At 41.8% G+C, this 14023-nt stretch overlaps 1 protein-coding gene across 1 annotated transcript in view; it reads right to left on the bottom strand.

Annotated features, from left to right (window-relative positions):
- Positions 1-9288: 9288 nt before the first annotated feature.
- Positions 9289-14023, bottom strand: part of P3H2 (prolyl 3-hydroxylase 2) — a 145443-nt gene continuing 140708 nt past the window's right edge. The window contains exon 15 of the mRNA XM_081068535.1: positions 9289-10328. Within this exon, the coding sequence (XP_080924661.1) occupies positions 10236-10328 (93 nt within the window). The 3' untranslated portion in view covers positions 9289-10235. The remainder of the gene's footprint in view (positions 10329-14023) is intronic.

The raw sequence follows: 14023 nt of genomic DNA, 5'->3' as shown, positions 1-14023 counted from the left end.
TTCTAGGCAGAGAGAGCAGACTATAAACATCTGAGAGGCAGGGGTAGGGAGAAAAGAGGAATAGAGGGTAACGTGGAGAGGAGGTAGACAGGGCTCCAATGTACACGTCTGTGAGCCATAAGACTAACAAGCCAAGGCGTTTGTTTTGATTTCAGTGGAAGGGTTTGAAGCGAGGAGGGTACCACTAATAACGTGACAGTTTTATCTCCACCCTCAGTTTCCTTACTTGTAAAATATCTAAAAACAGCTTCCATCATTTATAAGTTTCAGATGAAAGTGAAAAGCAAGAAATCAGTAAACAGAGTAGGAAATAAATTTGCATCAAATCATTCCAGCTTATGCTCAGTAGCTACTTGGAAGTCTTCCTGTCCTATAATGTCACGTTCCCTATGAAACTAGTTTATTTTTAAATCATTTCCCTATTTGCATTAATGACATTATTTTCCTAACCTTAAAATCTCAGACTCATAATTTTTGTCTTCTTTTCTTGGTGATTCTGTCAACCACTAAGTCTTTCTTTTTTCTTCAAAATGTCCCTCCTTAGTTCTTTGCTCTTATATCCCACCACTGCCAGCCTGACTCTGGCTGTCCACAAATTGTGGCTTGGCAGTGATGGACTAAGGGTGTGTGTTTGGGAGTGGAGGGTAGTGGGATTAGACCTCCCTGGGTGCAGGGAGTGTCCTGTCTGTAGGAAATTTAAAACCAATCAATTTAAAGTTGGTAGGCTTTGTATTATTTCTATTTGTCAGCAATTAACAACAATGATAAAATCTCCTCCCCGGTGGAGCTGACCACTCCCACTTATTCCAACCCCAGCCTGAGTCCTATAATATTTTCTTCATTGGTTTCCCTGGTTCCTATCCTTTTTCTTCTAATCCCTGATATGCCAACTTTTCTATGCAACTGCAGCAAATAACCACTCATCTATATCTTCTATATCTTCTTCAGAAACCTTCTTGAGGTTTATAAAATCAAGCCCTAATACCACAGTCTAGCTTTTTCAATCAAGCCCTCAGTAACCAGAAGCTGGCTTCACAGCTGAAACTTATCCTATTACTCAGCATCCCAAACCCTCTTTGTTCTGAGAGTCTTGTGTCACAAGAGCCATGATTTCCTGCTGCATTAGGTGGGAGGAAAACTAGTTTTGGATCCTAGGACTACCAGAGACTGCTTTTGTGACCTTAAGCAAGTCACTTTCCCTCTAAGAACCTCAATGGAGATTATTAGCCAAATTATGTTAACGTACCTGTAGAGCTGAAGTCACAGGATTGCAGTAAGGACCAAAGGAGATCACGGTTATGAAAGCGTCCATCCACATGAGCCATGATAATTTTTATAAGTGGTCAAGGTAATACTTGTTGAAGTAGAGGTTGTCATGGTTTACTGTTGTAGTTCATGGCATTGCGTGACTCTTCGTTTTTGCTGTCCATTTTATGTTTTATCCCTTTTATTTTTGCTATTCCATATCCAACTCATCATTTAAGGAACATCTCCCTTTGTTATTCAAGCCTGCCCTGAACTCTGCTCTCTTCAAAAACCTCCAAAGCATACCCGTACATCCTATGTGTTTACACATGTACCATGCATATCATCTTCTATCATGCAATCTTCCCACCCGGACTGTAAGTGCCACCCCTAGGGTTGTTTAGCATCCCTCTCAATGCTGAACACACAATAGATGATAAATCAGGACTAGCCAAAATGAATGAATGACTGACTGAATGAATGAATGCACAAGGGCACATCTTTTTTTCACCCCTTAAAGCAAAATATGCTGATAGTGCCCTCTGCTGCTAAGCAATGATTTGGTGTTTCCTATGTAGTGGGAAAGCAAGTGAAAGAATGCTTAGTAAAATAAATAGGTAAAAATTGTTGGGCCTTTCAATGTGCCGGGATAGAGAGGACTAGGAAAAGCTGATGCAAGGTCCCGTGCAAGGGAAGCTAGGAAGTCAGAAGGGCCAGAAAAAGTGGCTGCAGGAAAGCCAGACATCTTCTTTTCAGGCAGGTGATTGACAGCAGTTTGGAAATAAAGCACCCTCTCAATTTTGTATGACAAGTTTCTCTTCTCCTGTGTCCCCACCCCAGCAAGAAATGTATTATTTATGGCCAGAGATGATTTTTAAATCTAACTGTGTGAAATTAACTTTGAAGATTCCAAGATGCTTCATGGGAAAATGCATTAAAAGAAAAAAAAAAAATCACAAGAGCTGGAAAAACATTGCTAGAGAAATCATAGTTGTATTCATTTTCCTTCTTTTTGGGTATTCTAAAATATAGTAAAAATACCAATTGCCTTGTACTGATTACCTGCTATGTGTTTGGCATTTTCCTTTTATTGTCTCAGTTAAGTCTCATGACAACTCATCAGGTAGGTATCGCTAGACCTTTACAGACGAAGACATTGAAAGTGAGAGGATAAGAACTACGTCCATTATTAGAGAGCAAATAAGAGGTGGCCAGGGGCCCTAAGTCTGGGTGACACAGGCCTGCGCTCTTCCCTGCTATTTACCGTGACTCCTCCCATGCAGGGTCTCTGCCTGGACTAGGAGTCAGGCTTCCATGGGTTTATGTCCAGATTCTGTCAGTAACTTGTAGTAAAGTTGAGTAAATATATTTCTTTCGGGCCCTCAGTTTCCCCAACTCCAAATAAGAGCTGTTGGACTAAATGTTCTCTAAATCCTCTTCGAATTTGAAATCAGTTTTTGGCAGTGGCCATCGTTTGCTGAACAATAAATATAAAGCCTTTTTGTGATGATGATTGTCCCTTGAGTGTCCACCATAGGCTTGATCTTCCCAGTCTAACTAGTCCGAATATTCCAATGTTGACCTCAGATAAACAATGACCAAAAGCACTCTATGCTGAGCTTTGCAGGACATTCAAATATCTTTCTATTTAATCTGTAAGTCATTCTGCATGTAATCCTGCTTCATTTATTTTTTCCCTACAGAGTCCAAAGCATGATGTATATTCTATGCTGGTTCTGCAGGCTGGGCAGTTTGGAGGTTTAAGTATGCCAGTTTGTCACATTTGACATATTTGACAACTGTTTGTTAGTTGGGAAGTGCCTTGGTGGGCAATGTGTCCCCAAGTTGATGGGCACAACTTGATAGGGCAGAGTCCCCAGGAAAAGCATCTCCTCCGTGCGGTGCTAAACCTTTGAAGTGGCTCACTGGTGCTTCAAAGCAAAGTTCATGGTACAAAGAGCAACATCTGATGTACTTTTATTACCCTTAGAGACAAAAAAACATTGCTCAGAAGCCAAATGTCTGGAAGAAAAACCTGCCCCCTGTGCTCAGCCCTGCAGCCTGGAAGTTCAGAGAAGGCGCAAAGTACTCCCTGCAAGGAAACCAGAGCATGTCTGAACAGAGCTGGAATCATACCTGGCATGCTCTTAGCAGTGGTAGCAGCCATCTTGCCAAAGACATTGGCCTCTTCCTGGATGTCCACTGGAGCGTGGAGGGGTTGTGAGGCTTGGGGAGTTTGTAATAATTCCTCCTGTCTCCTAGCTATTCATAAAAAGTGGTCAGAACTGAAAAATGTCCTTAGAGAGTACAACTACTTATCATTTTACTCAGGAAACACATCTACTGTGACTTCCACTTATGTCAAACTGTTTATCTACTTTTCCCCTCTATGTGGGTATTGGTTCAGTCTACTGGGATGTTGTGAAATGCTTAGTGACCACAATGCTAAACAATGAAGGAAAGTGGAAGATTCTTCCAGGAAAGTCAAGGGAGTTCCAACTCCTTGTGCCTTTATTGCCTGTTCTTTACTTGGTGCTAAGTAGCTAGAGGTAGAATGAACTGAAAATTAAGACTACTCAGAATGCCATTCTGCTAAAAAATGTTGTTACACCTTTATTTTGGACATGGAAGGGAGAGAAAAACTAGCTTTCATTTAATTGCCAATATTAACTTCAAAGAAGTGTAATTCTAATTCATATTATCTTGTGAGAAAAACATGTCCTAAAACTCTGAACTTCAACTACAATAAAAACACTGGTGTCTGTTCAGTCAACGTTGCTAAAGACCAGAATATCATGAAAGCCCAGAATATTACTCTGGTGACCAGAAGACTTAAAGTTGGCTTCTAAGCCTCAAAAACTCTATAATTTATTCTAAATCTAAGCGGTATGCTTGCCTGAGACCTTCAAAGGCATTTGCAAAGTTTAACAAACCAAAAACAGATACAGCGAACAAACACAGCAAACAAACATCATACTTATCGCATGATGTTCTAGTCAACTCTTTGGTTTTTGTTTGTTTGCTTGGTTTTGTTTTGTAATTTGATTTGCTTCTAAGGAATCCCAAAGCATCTGAAACCCTGTTCCCTATTTGACATTTTAAGAGATTGCCTTACGTACCTTTCTGGTTTTACCAAGAGCATGACTGATTTTACCAAATGCTTTAGGCTTTTCAAACAGCACACCTGAACATCATCAGGTAGGCTAGAATATCCTCATTATTTCAATTTCTGAGATAAAAGTGGAAGAATTTAAGTGAGAAGACTGGTTCCAGGGCATGTGGAATAAAAATGTATCGTGGACTCACAGGCAGAATAAAATGGGAGAGCTCATTGACTTCCGTTTGAATGATGGAGTTCACTTCCACTTTCTCTGACACCTGCTATTCCTCTGCTTTCCAGTAAGAAGCCTGGTCCTTGGTGGCTGCACCCCACCCACTGAAATATACCCCCTCACAAGGGAATAAAATAAAAACAGTATTTTAGACTGGTATTTATTTGGACTCTTGCAGCATTCATTAAAGTGCTTTCCCAGAGTAATCTGTAGTAAAGATCCCATTCCACCCCACCTTCAATACGCCAACTTTAATATGAACTCTCTCAACTTTTCTGAAAGCGTAGCATTTTAGAACTCAAGAAATCACCCAGTTTAAATTCAACACTTTTTCAGTTGAGGATACTGTGGTGGAATGAGAGGACATATAGCTCATTTCTGCTCATTGATGACATAACAGGCATTTAAGACGCAGCTTAACCGTCACCTTCTCTATAAAGCCTTCCCTGTCCGTAACTACTTCCTTCTCCGAACTAACATGGCCTTTTGTGTATCCTGCCTCTGTCATAACCCTTCCATTACAGCATTTACCTCATTTCATATTTTTCATTTGTTTATATCCATTTTCCCACTTTACTTTGAATTCTTTAAAGAAAGAGATAAAGTCTAACTCATTTTTTTAATACTTCCCTAAACCCACGACCGAATAGCCACTCCAAATTGTCTGAAGAGTAAATTCCTGAATGACCGCAGCATTACTATACCACCTTCCCTGTGACTGTCATTTTCTCTGTTTACAAAATGAAGATTGCACTGATGTGTCTCGCAAGATAATTGTGTAGTTACGTATGGTTGCCAAGTGTTTCAAGACCATAAAAAAGCTGTCTAAAGGCCAACCATGATTACAGCCCTTTGAAACAATGGGATATGACTTACAAGTGGAAAAAGATGAGACATAGCAGGTAATGCTTCTTGTCTAGTTCTCATTTCTATCCCCACCCACCATCAGATAGTAATTCAGAGGTAAAAACATCAACTTGTGTAGACAGAGGAGTGTTTCACTAGGGTCTAGAGAGGATTTCCAGCACCTATGCCATTACACTGCCATCAAGAGGGAAGGCACTAAATCTAACAAGAGAAGCCAAGGGCAAGAGCTCCCTCCCTCATAGAGGGATGATATCCCATTCATTGTTGAAGTGGAGACTCAGATGAAGAAAGCAGTTGGTCTGCCCTTCCAGAGCAGAAGACAACTTAGGAGAAAGATTGGCAAATGTGTCCAACTCTGCTCTATCCTCGACCTCCTCTGTGGTAGTCTACCAAAGAAAGGGACGGGGAGATTTGTCTTGTTCACTTTTTATGCCCCTTCCCCCACTTGTATCCTATAAAGTGGCCAGAAAAGGTGTGTTGTAAACTGAATGAACGGAGCATTCATATTTTCCTCCCTAGCAATGTGTGTCAGGAAAAAAGAGGGGCAGGGACATTTTGTTTGGTTTATTTTTTTGTGTGTGGGGTCTTAACAAGATTTGTGAAGGAAGGGATGATTCACTAAGCCAACTTTTTACCTGGCTGATGTCATCATCCACTGCAGAGCAAGCAAGGATCAATGATCAGATTGTTCCAGACTTGTCATCTGGCCCCAGAGGTCAGCAGCAGGCACAGAAAACATCAAGATTTTCCAAGGTGAGGAGGTAGGGGGGAGCTCTGACAGCATGAGTCTGCAGCTCCAACCCAGTAGTGAGCTCAAACAGTGGTTGATGTTACTTGTCTCAATGTGGCTGAAGAAATTAACCAGGTCCCAAAGAAAACGAGCCCTTATGTCTCATGTGGGAAACATCAAATTACTTGGGAATAGAGGATTTGCGGGTGGGCTGTGGGACTATGTGGGGAAGTCATTTCACATCACAGGCTTCTTGGCAGGAGGTAGAAAGGTATCATAAACATGGGGCCAGTCTAACTTAGGGTTTAGGGGTTTTTGCCAAATGGCTCCTATTTTCCCAGAGAGTTCTGGATGTGGAACAGTCCAATTTTTTCCCACTTGTCAACTATACCATTGTCAGTCACCTCAGAATTTTAATTCTTTGGCATACGGAACTGGTGAGGTGGGCCCCATTCCTCTTTTCTTGACGTCAGTGAGGGAGTTGTTCCCTGTGGCTGTCTTATGTGAATTAATTCAGCATTTATACTTCAATTAAAGTTCATAGGTACGTATTATTAAATGGTACTGACTCATTCCATGGCTTTTCCTCTGCTGCATAAGTTCCAAAAAAATGCTATGTCCACAGTAATGATGAACACGGTATTAAGCTGAAATTTCCTTGCCAAACCATTTATGTTCTAGGCTCTGAATAAAGCGTGTTACACATACAAGAGTATCACTTTGTCCTGTTCAGTGTTTTCTCAAGAGAAAATTTAAGTTCAAGATTCCTTCTGCTTGGAGAGAGAGGAAAATGACTCCTTACTAGCACCTTCTTCCCTTTTGTGAGTTTCACAAAAGCAGTACCTGGCACATGGTATTTGCTCCAACATGGGACTGATCAAATTGAATTATGCAACTCCTATTCATTGTACCTCAGAGCAAAAGGGCAAATATGCCTTCACACATCACCCACCAGGAAAATAAGCGGGAGAAAGTTTACATTTTATAAAATCAAAACTATTTTTCTTCACATAAATGGATTGATTTATATTGGATATGTCAGGAAGAATGCCAAGGGTGTAGACAACCCTGGGGCTTTTTCCTCCCCTTCTGTTCAAAAGACTGTGCTTCTACCTCAGACACAGACACTCCGAGTTCACTCATCACTGGCTCCCACTTCAGTGCTCTCCATTTCCTCATCTGCAAAATGAGCATCATAAGCCATGCCCTACATACCTTCTGGGATTCCCAGCGTGTGAACAGGTCCTGTGTTATAAGATTTCAATGCAATCATATAGGTAAAAAATCAAAGCTTTGTAAAATTTTAGGCTTTTTACACGAAAGCGGGATAGTCAGCAAGGTAAGTGGTAGTTCCCCAAGAGATAGACGAAGAGTGCTAGACTTGAAGTCATAAAAATTGGGCTTTACAGCCTGGGCTGCGTCCAGCACATACAGCACTGCTTTGTGAATTAGAAAAAGGCACCCCTTCTGGGCAGGCACAGCCCTGCAGCTCCATAGACTGGTGAGCAACTGCCGTCTTTGCCAAATGGAAAAAGGCAGCCCTTCCTCTAGGGGGTTCTGCCCTGTGCCAGGATTCCAGCGCCCACAAGCCCCCTAGCCAGGCATTCTTGCATTACTCAATTCAGCAGCCCTGGCTTTGCCGGCTGTAATTCTGTATCCTGGAATTATCTTTCCGACCTCTGATTTTCAGTCTCCTCCAAGAAGTAAAGATGGAATTGAACTGTGACTTCCATGGCCTCCTTCACTCTTCCAGCTCTAAAAGCTACCAAAATTCAAACGGGCTTTTCCCGTCCATCTCCATGGGGGATTATAAAGCACCCTGACTGTAATTTCTGAGCTTAAATTTTTAAAGCCATCTGATGATACTCCCTAGTTATTTGAATAAAATTATACACGGTTTGATGTGGAGCAGATTACAAATATAAATGCTTCACTGTATACGTGATGTGCCAGGTGTAAAACAACATGGGTAACCTACGAAACAGGAATAACTCCTCTGTTGACGACAAAGGGCATGAAATATAGATTTACCACAGGGACGTGATTGAGGCCTTCACCTACTTTCTGTGGGGCTGAATGTCAGAGTCCTGAAGCCCCTGTCTCTCCCAGAGAACCCACAGCACCCAGGAAGCAGGAACCGCAAGGACCCAAAGACTGTTTTCTTTGTTGATGCCTTGTTGCCAGAAAACAGAAATTAGATCCTTGCCCAGATTTTCCTATCAGCAAATCTGAGGGCCAGCAAACACTTCTCAGCGAGACAGCAAACAAATAACAACCTACCTTTTCAAAGCTCAGGATCTTTTAGCCCTAAAATCGGGTTTAAAGTTTTAAAATCACATATACATATAATGAACCCCTTCATAATTCTCAAGATGTTAGTAGAAGTAAATTTGATTGTATTTGAGAATGTTTCCAAAATCAGCCTTTTCTTTTTTGTAGCTTTATTTTGTATTTAAAACAAGACCGAGGGCTTCTGTAAACAAGTTAACTAATTACGTCATTTACAGAGAAGAAAACTGAAGCCCAGAAAGGAAAAGAGGCAGCTCTAGGTTATACAGCAGGGTATATTTGATTGAGCTGGGATTATAATCTAATACTCTTTCCACTCTCCCATGATGAAAATGAAAACCGAACGTTGGGTGGAAAACAGCACATAAATCACTATGACTCATTTATTCAGTCTCAAAGGATGAATGTTCTTACCACTAACAAAGATCCTAAACGGAAGAAAGTAGATGTGATTTTTAGCAAATGTTTTTATTTGCTGCTTTTCTGAAGGGCTACGACACCCACCACTGCCCATCACAGAAGCAGGTGACCTCCCACCGGCTAGAACAGCCCCAGCCCCAGCTCAAACAACACCTTTGTAATGTCTTCCTTAGAATTGGTGCCAAGGAGCAGACGCTGTCTGGATGAACACTTCTGTTTGCTAACCATTTATCTTTCTTCAAAAGCAGTGTTCCCACCTTCCTTTCAGCCTCTGAGCACTTGCCAGCACAGCGAGTTGTGGCCCAATGTTGCCCCCTGGGTTGTCCCAAAAGTTCCTGTGGGACCACTAAACCATTATGTGAAGATAAATCAAACATTTGGGAGAAGAAAAATAAGCACCAGATATCAAAATAAGCCTCCCTTTATTAAACAAATCAGACACAAAAACAAGTCCACGTGCTGGACAGCAGCAAAGAGGAAACACCACCAAAACCCATGCAAATGAAGACTGGAATCCGTCAGAAATCCATTTTTCTTACTTAAGATCAAACACGCTCCTTGTCATCAAGGGATCCCACTCTCAGGTGACACGGCAATCACGCCCAGATTCAGGGGGATTTAAAATATTCTTCTAAAGTCACTGGGGTGAAGAGCCATTCTATTTCAAACCCTTAAACAACCTTTTTAAAGACACAACTTATAGGGGTCTTTTCTGTGGCACTGTGGAGGGTGAATTGAAACTTGCACTGTAAGTTTATTCTCTGATGACAATATCACAGCCAAAAACTCCACTAAGGCCCTGGAAAGGATGGGCCCCTCTGTCTCATTTAGTGCTCATTAGAGTGGTCCTTTCTAAGAGCCTGGGGACTCTCAGGCCAGTGGTACGTGAGGCACTAAAGACCCCAGTGCACCAGGGCCCTCAGACTCAAACTCATGGCCATCAGCCCTGGGAGAGGATGTGACTGAAAGGCTCAGAGTCAGAAAGGCCTTCTGAGACCAAATCGCATGCTCACTTTAGAACTACAGCATGCATGAGAGCTGTATTTTCGCCAAGAGCAGACTTACTCTTCCTGCTTGAGCTTTTGGATGTGTAGCAAATGAAGTGTGTGTGTGTGTGTGTGTGTGTGTGTGTGTGCTGGGGGTGACTGAGCTTTGAGAGATGAACTGATAATAAACCAAGACAGACAGACAAGACTGAGTGAGGCAAAGCAGACATCCTTAGGAACAGAAGGGAGATCAGGTGACTCATATCAACCTGTTAAGTTATACCACGGCTCTGTACAAAAATAAAAAGGTTCTCATAAGATTAACAATTTAAATAAATATCTAATAGAACATTCTCTCTCAATTTTTTATAGCTCATCTTTTGGATTGATATTCAGTTCATGCTTCCCTTTCTGTTCTTGATCCAGGATGGCGATAACTTCATCGGCCTGTATTCGCTCCTGCAAAAAAGACAATTCACATATTTATGTTACAAGCATAATAATCATCCCAGTGGCAGATGCTTCCCAAACACTTCCAGGCTTTCATCTGTACGTGGGATGGATGTTAACTCCACTTAAGGAGTGAACCTCATCTTCATCCCTATACTGGGGCCTTCTCCTGACTTCCCTATGTTCTAAGCAATTACTCTCCAAGATTTCTCTCTTGCCAAGAAGTCTTACGGAGTCAACTGCTTATTACCCTTTCTATGTTATGGTTCTATAGACACTTCCGACTCACTTCTTCAATTCCGTGTCCAAGCTGAATTCACCATTTTCTTCCCCACAGACCTACTCTCTTCCGATTTACAAATTCCCTCTCTCAGTGAAGACCACTCCTTCTCACTCATTTGTCCTAAAAGCCCAACCATCGTTTCCTGGATCTGATAAATTATTTATTTCAACCTCTTGTGTCTGTCCCTTTCTTTTCAATGCATATTACTGTTGCCTTAGTTTAGGCCAAGATTTCTCAACCTGGGCACTCCCGACATTTTGGACCAGATGATTCTTTGCTGCGAGGGCTGTCCTGTGCATTACGGGATGTTCAGCATCATCCCTGGTCTCTACGTACTACATACAGGTCTCTAGCAGCACCTCCCCCCCAAGCTGTGACAACCGAAATGTCTCTGGATATTGCCAAACGTGCCTTAGGATGCAAAACTGCTCCCACTTGAAAACCACAGGTTTAGGCTCTCATAATCTCTTCATTCAATTCCTACAGCAGCTTCCAAACTGATCTGTTTCACACCTCACTCCCACATGCTGCTAATGGAGCCCCTGTACTTAAATCATGACCACGTCACTTCCCTGCTCACTGATCACAATCTTTGCATGGGTTCCTCATGCTTGAAGTCCAGCTCCAATTTCCCTGGTGGACTTATCAGGAGCTGTTTGATTTAGCCTGTTCTCACCTGTCTTCTCCTCTCACCTCACTTGACATTTCAACTTCCTAACTCACCCAAGGTCTCTGAATACAACACTCTCAGAAGAATTCCTTAGTACTAATCTAGGCTAAATGCCCCTGCGGATGCTTCCATTACATTGTATGCTTTCTCTTACCCCTTATGTCATTCCATCAGCAGGCCCAGTTAGTCCATCTCCAAATGGCATCTCAAACCTTCCACATTTTTTCACCTTCTCTATAAGTACGCTAGTCTAAAGCAAGCTTTCCTATCCTTTAACTCCTGGGACTGGGGTAGGCAGGGTGGATAGGGCACATGGCTTCCCCCACAATTAGATACAATTCATATTTTAACCAGCTCATTGAGTCTGACGGCTGCTACCTCAGCAGCTTCCTTTAGATGACTCTCCATCTCACTTACCACCTTCCAGCCACTCTGGCTGTCTTTGTTTCTTGACCACTCCAAGCTCCCGCTCATCTCCGGATTTCAGCAACCCATTCTCTGCCTCAAATGCTATTCCCAAGGCCTTTATCACAGTTGGCTTCTTCTAATCACTCAGGTGTCAACTCACGTGTCACTTCTCTGGAGAGCCCTCAGTTTGCCACCCTCTCCCCTCTACTCTCAAATTAGTTACCTTGTGTTTTTTTTACACACATCATTTCTCACTATTTGAAAATCTCTCAATTATTTATTCTTTTGCTTATCTGTTGTCTGCCTTTTTTGATTAGAAGGTAAGCTCCGTAAAAGCAGGAAATCTTGCTTTTTTTTGAAAAGCTACTGGCTTTTGGCAAGGCCTCTATTCTATTTGATGAATAAATGTAGAAGTAGATAAAGGGGCCTCTGTCTAAGATGCCTCTCCCTAAACAAGCCGCACTCATCCTCTGAGACTCATGTCAAACACTGTCTCCTCCCTGAAGCCTCCCTGGTTTCCTCTTTATATCCTCTGAGTACCAAGCATTTATTTGCCTCTAATAATCTTACAAACTTTGTCTTGTGTTTTAATTACTCGGGCACGTGTATTATCTCTCCACTTTGATTTCCAGCTCCTTAAAAATAGGGGTTATGTCTTGCCTGGTTTGTATCCCCTATAGGTAGTCCCTAGCATAATACCCGGCACAGTGGGTTTTAAAAGTAAATGTTTCACAACTTGAAAACAAAGCCCATTTTATTCAGGAACTTGTAATTGAAAATGATGTTGATATAAGGGCAACTAAAAGGACCAAATGTACTAAGTAACAGAAAACTAAATTGCTGTCGTGAGTAAAATGCCTGGTACTACTTTATGAATACAGGGAGAACAACTTTGTTGCTCAACAAACTGATGTACACACAAAACTTTCAGATCTGACTGCTGCAAGCGCCTGTTTCAATTATATCTCTCCTGACAGGAAAGAAGTTCAAAAGCTGGATCTACATATACAAGGAAGTGAAGCTTCTAATATTGGGCATCCTTAAGAATTTGTAATGCTAAATACTCCTTGGAAATTGAATCGGCTTTAAAATAATCTATAACAAGCACAGAAGTTGCCAATTCTGATGGTTTGTTCATAAGCAGACTTTGTTTGCTCAAGGATTCAATCTAAGAAGAGGTGCCTAACTCAGGGACTCTCGAACTTTGCGGCACAATTAGAATCACCAAGAGAGCTTTTAAAACTTCCGATATTCAGCACCCCATATCAATTAAACCAGAATTTCTGAGGGTGGGAGCCTGATATCAGCAGTTTGTAAAGTTCCACAGGTGATTCTATCGTGGAGCAAAGTCTGGGAATCACAGTGTCACAGGTTCAATGTTCTTTAGTGCATAGTTGCTGGAGAGGTTTTGGCCATTTTCTTCTGTGGCCACTAGATGTCGCTACTGCCCATAGACCGGAGATGTTCCCTACTACTTGCCCTACTGAGGGGAGATTAGCATTGATGTTTCCCGGTGAGGGAGGGGCAAAGAGAATGTGTGTGTGTGTCTTAGCTTATTTTAATAGAAAATACCTTGGAAGAGAAGGTTGGGATACCAAATACTGAAATAGATCAACTGTTTGCTGCATTGAACACTAAAGAGAGAAAATAGTGAGGCAATTTTTCAGTAAGTTGTTATCTTCACTTAAGTAGGCTCCTTAGTAGAGAAGGAGCTGCATGTACTGTGGGGCATGCTGGCATTTGCAGGTGGAGAAGTGCAAAGAAAGAAGGGATTACAGGTGAAGGAGTTTGCTCGGTGCCCCCTCTCCGTGTTGTTCCCTCAGTCAGGACTATCTTTTCTCCTTCTATGTCTGGCTAGCATATTCTCCTTTTTAGGAATGAGCTTACGTGTCTTCTTTGATTCCACCTACAGAACTCATACTGCCATCTTCTCACTGTCTATTTCTTTGTCGACCTCTCCAAGCTCCTGCTGGTCAGGGAATATGTTTTGTTCACCCTTGTACCTCCAGGACATGCCTAGAAGAGTTTCCCGGGCACATAGTAGCTCTTCTGTAAATATCTGTTAAATATATGAAATATTGCTAAAGAATGTGGCTTAAAATCTGTGTGAGTTAGGTTTGATGGCAAAAAGCATATGAGAAAGAAGTTTGAAACATTTGAAACAGTTTTTGATCAAATTGGATGCAATCTAAAGGGGAAAGTTGGATAGAATGCCATTTTAAAGACTAGAATTTCATAGCTTCATCAACACTCGGGTCTGGAAGAGACTTTGAAGTTGAATCCTTGCAATGAAATTTCCATTTCCATTTCAGCATTCCATGCCTAGCAGTTGTTGAGGCTTTG

The sequence above is a fragment of the Rhinolophus hipposideros genome (assembly GCF_964194185.1).
Source record: "Rhinolophus hipposideros genome assembly, chromosome: 2".
NCBI lineage: Eukaryota > Metazoa > Chordata > Mammalia > Chiroptera > Rhinolophidae > Rhinolophus > Rhinolophus hipposideros.
The sequence above is the reverse complement of the archived record's forward strand: the minus strand, read 5'-3'. Positions and strand labels throughout refer to the sequence as shown.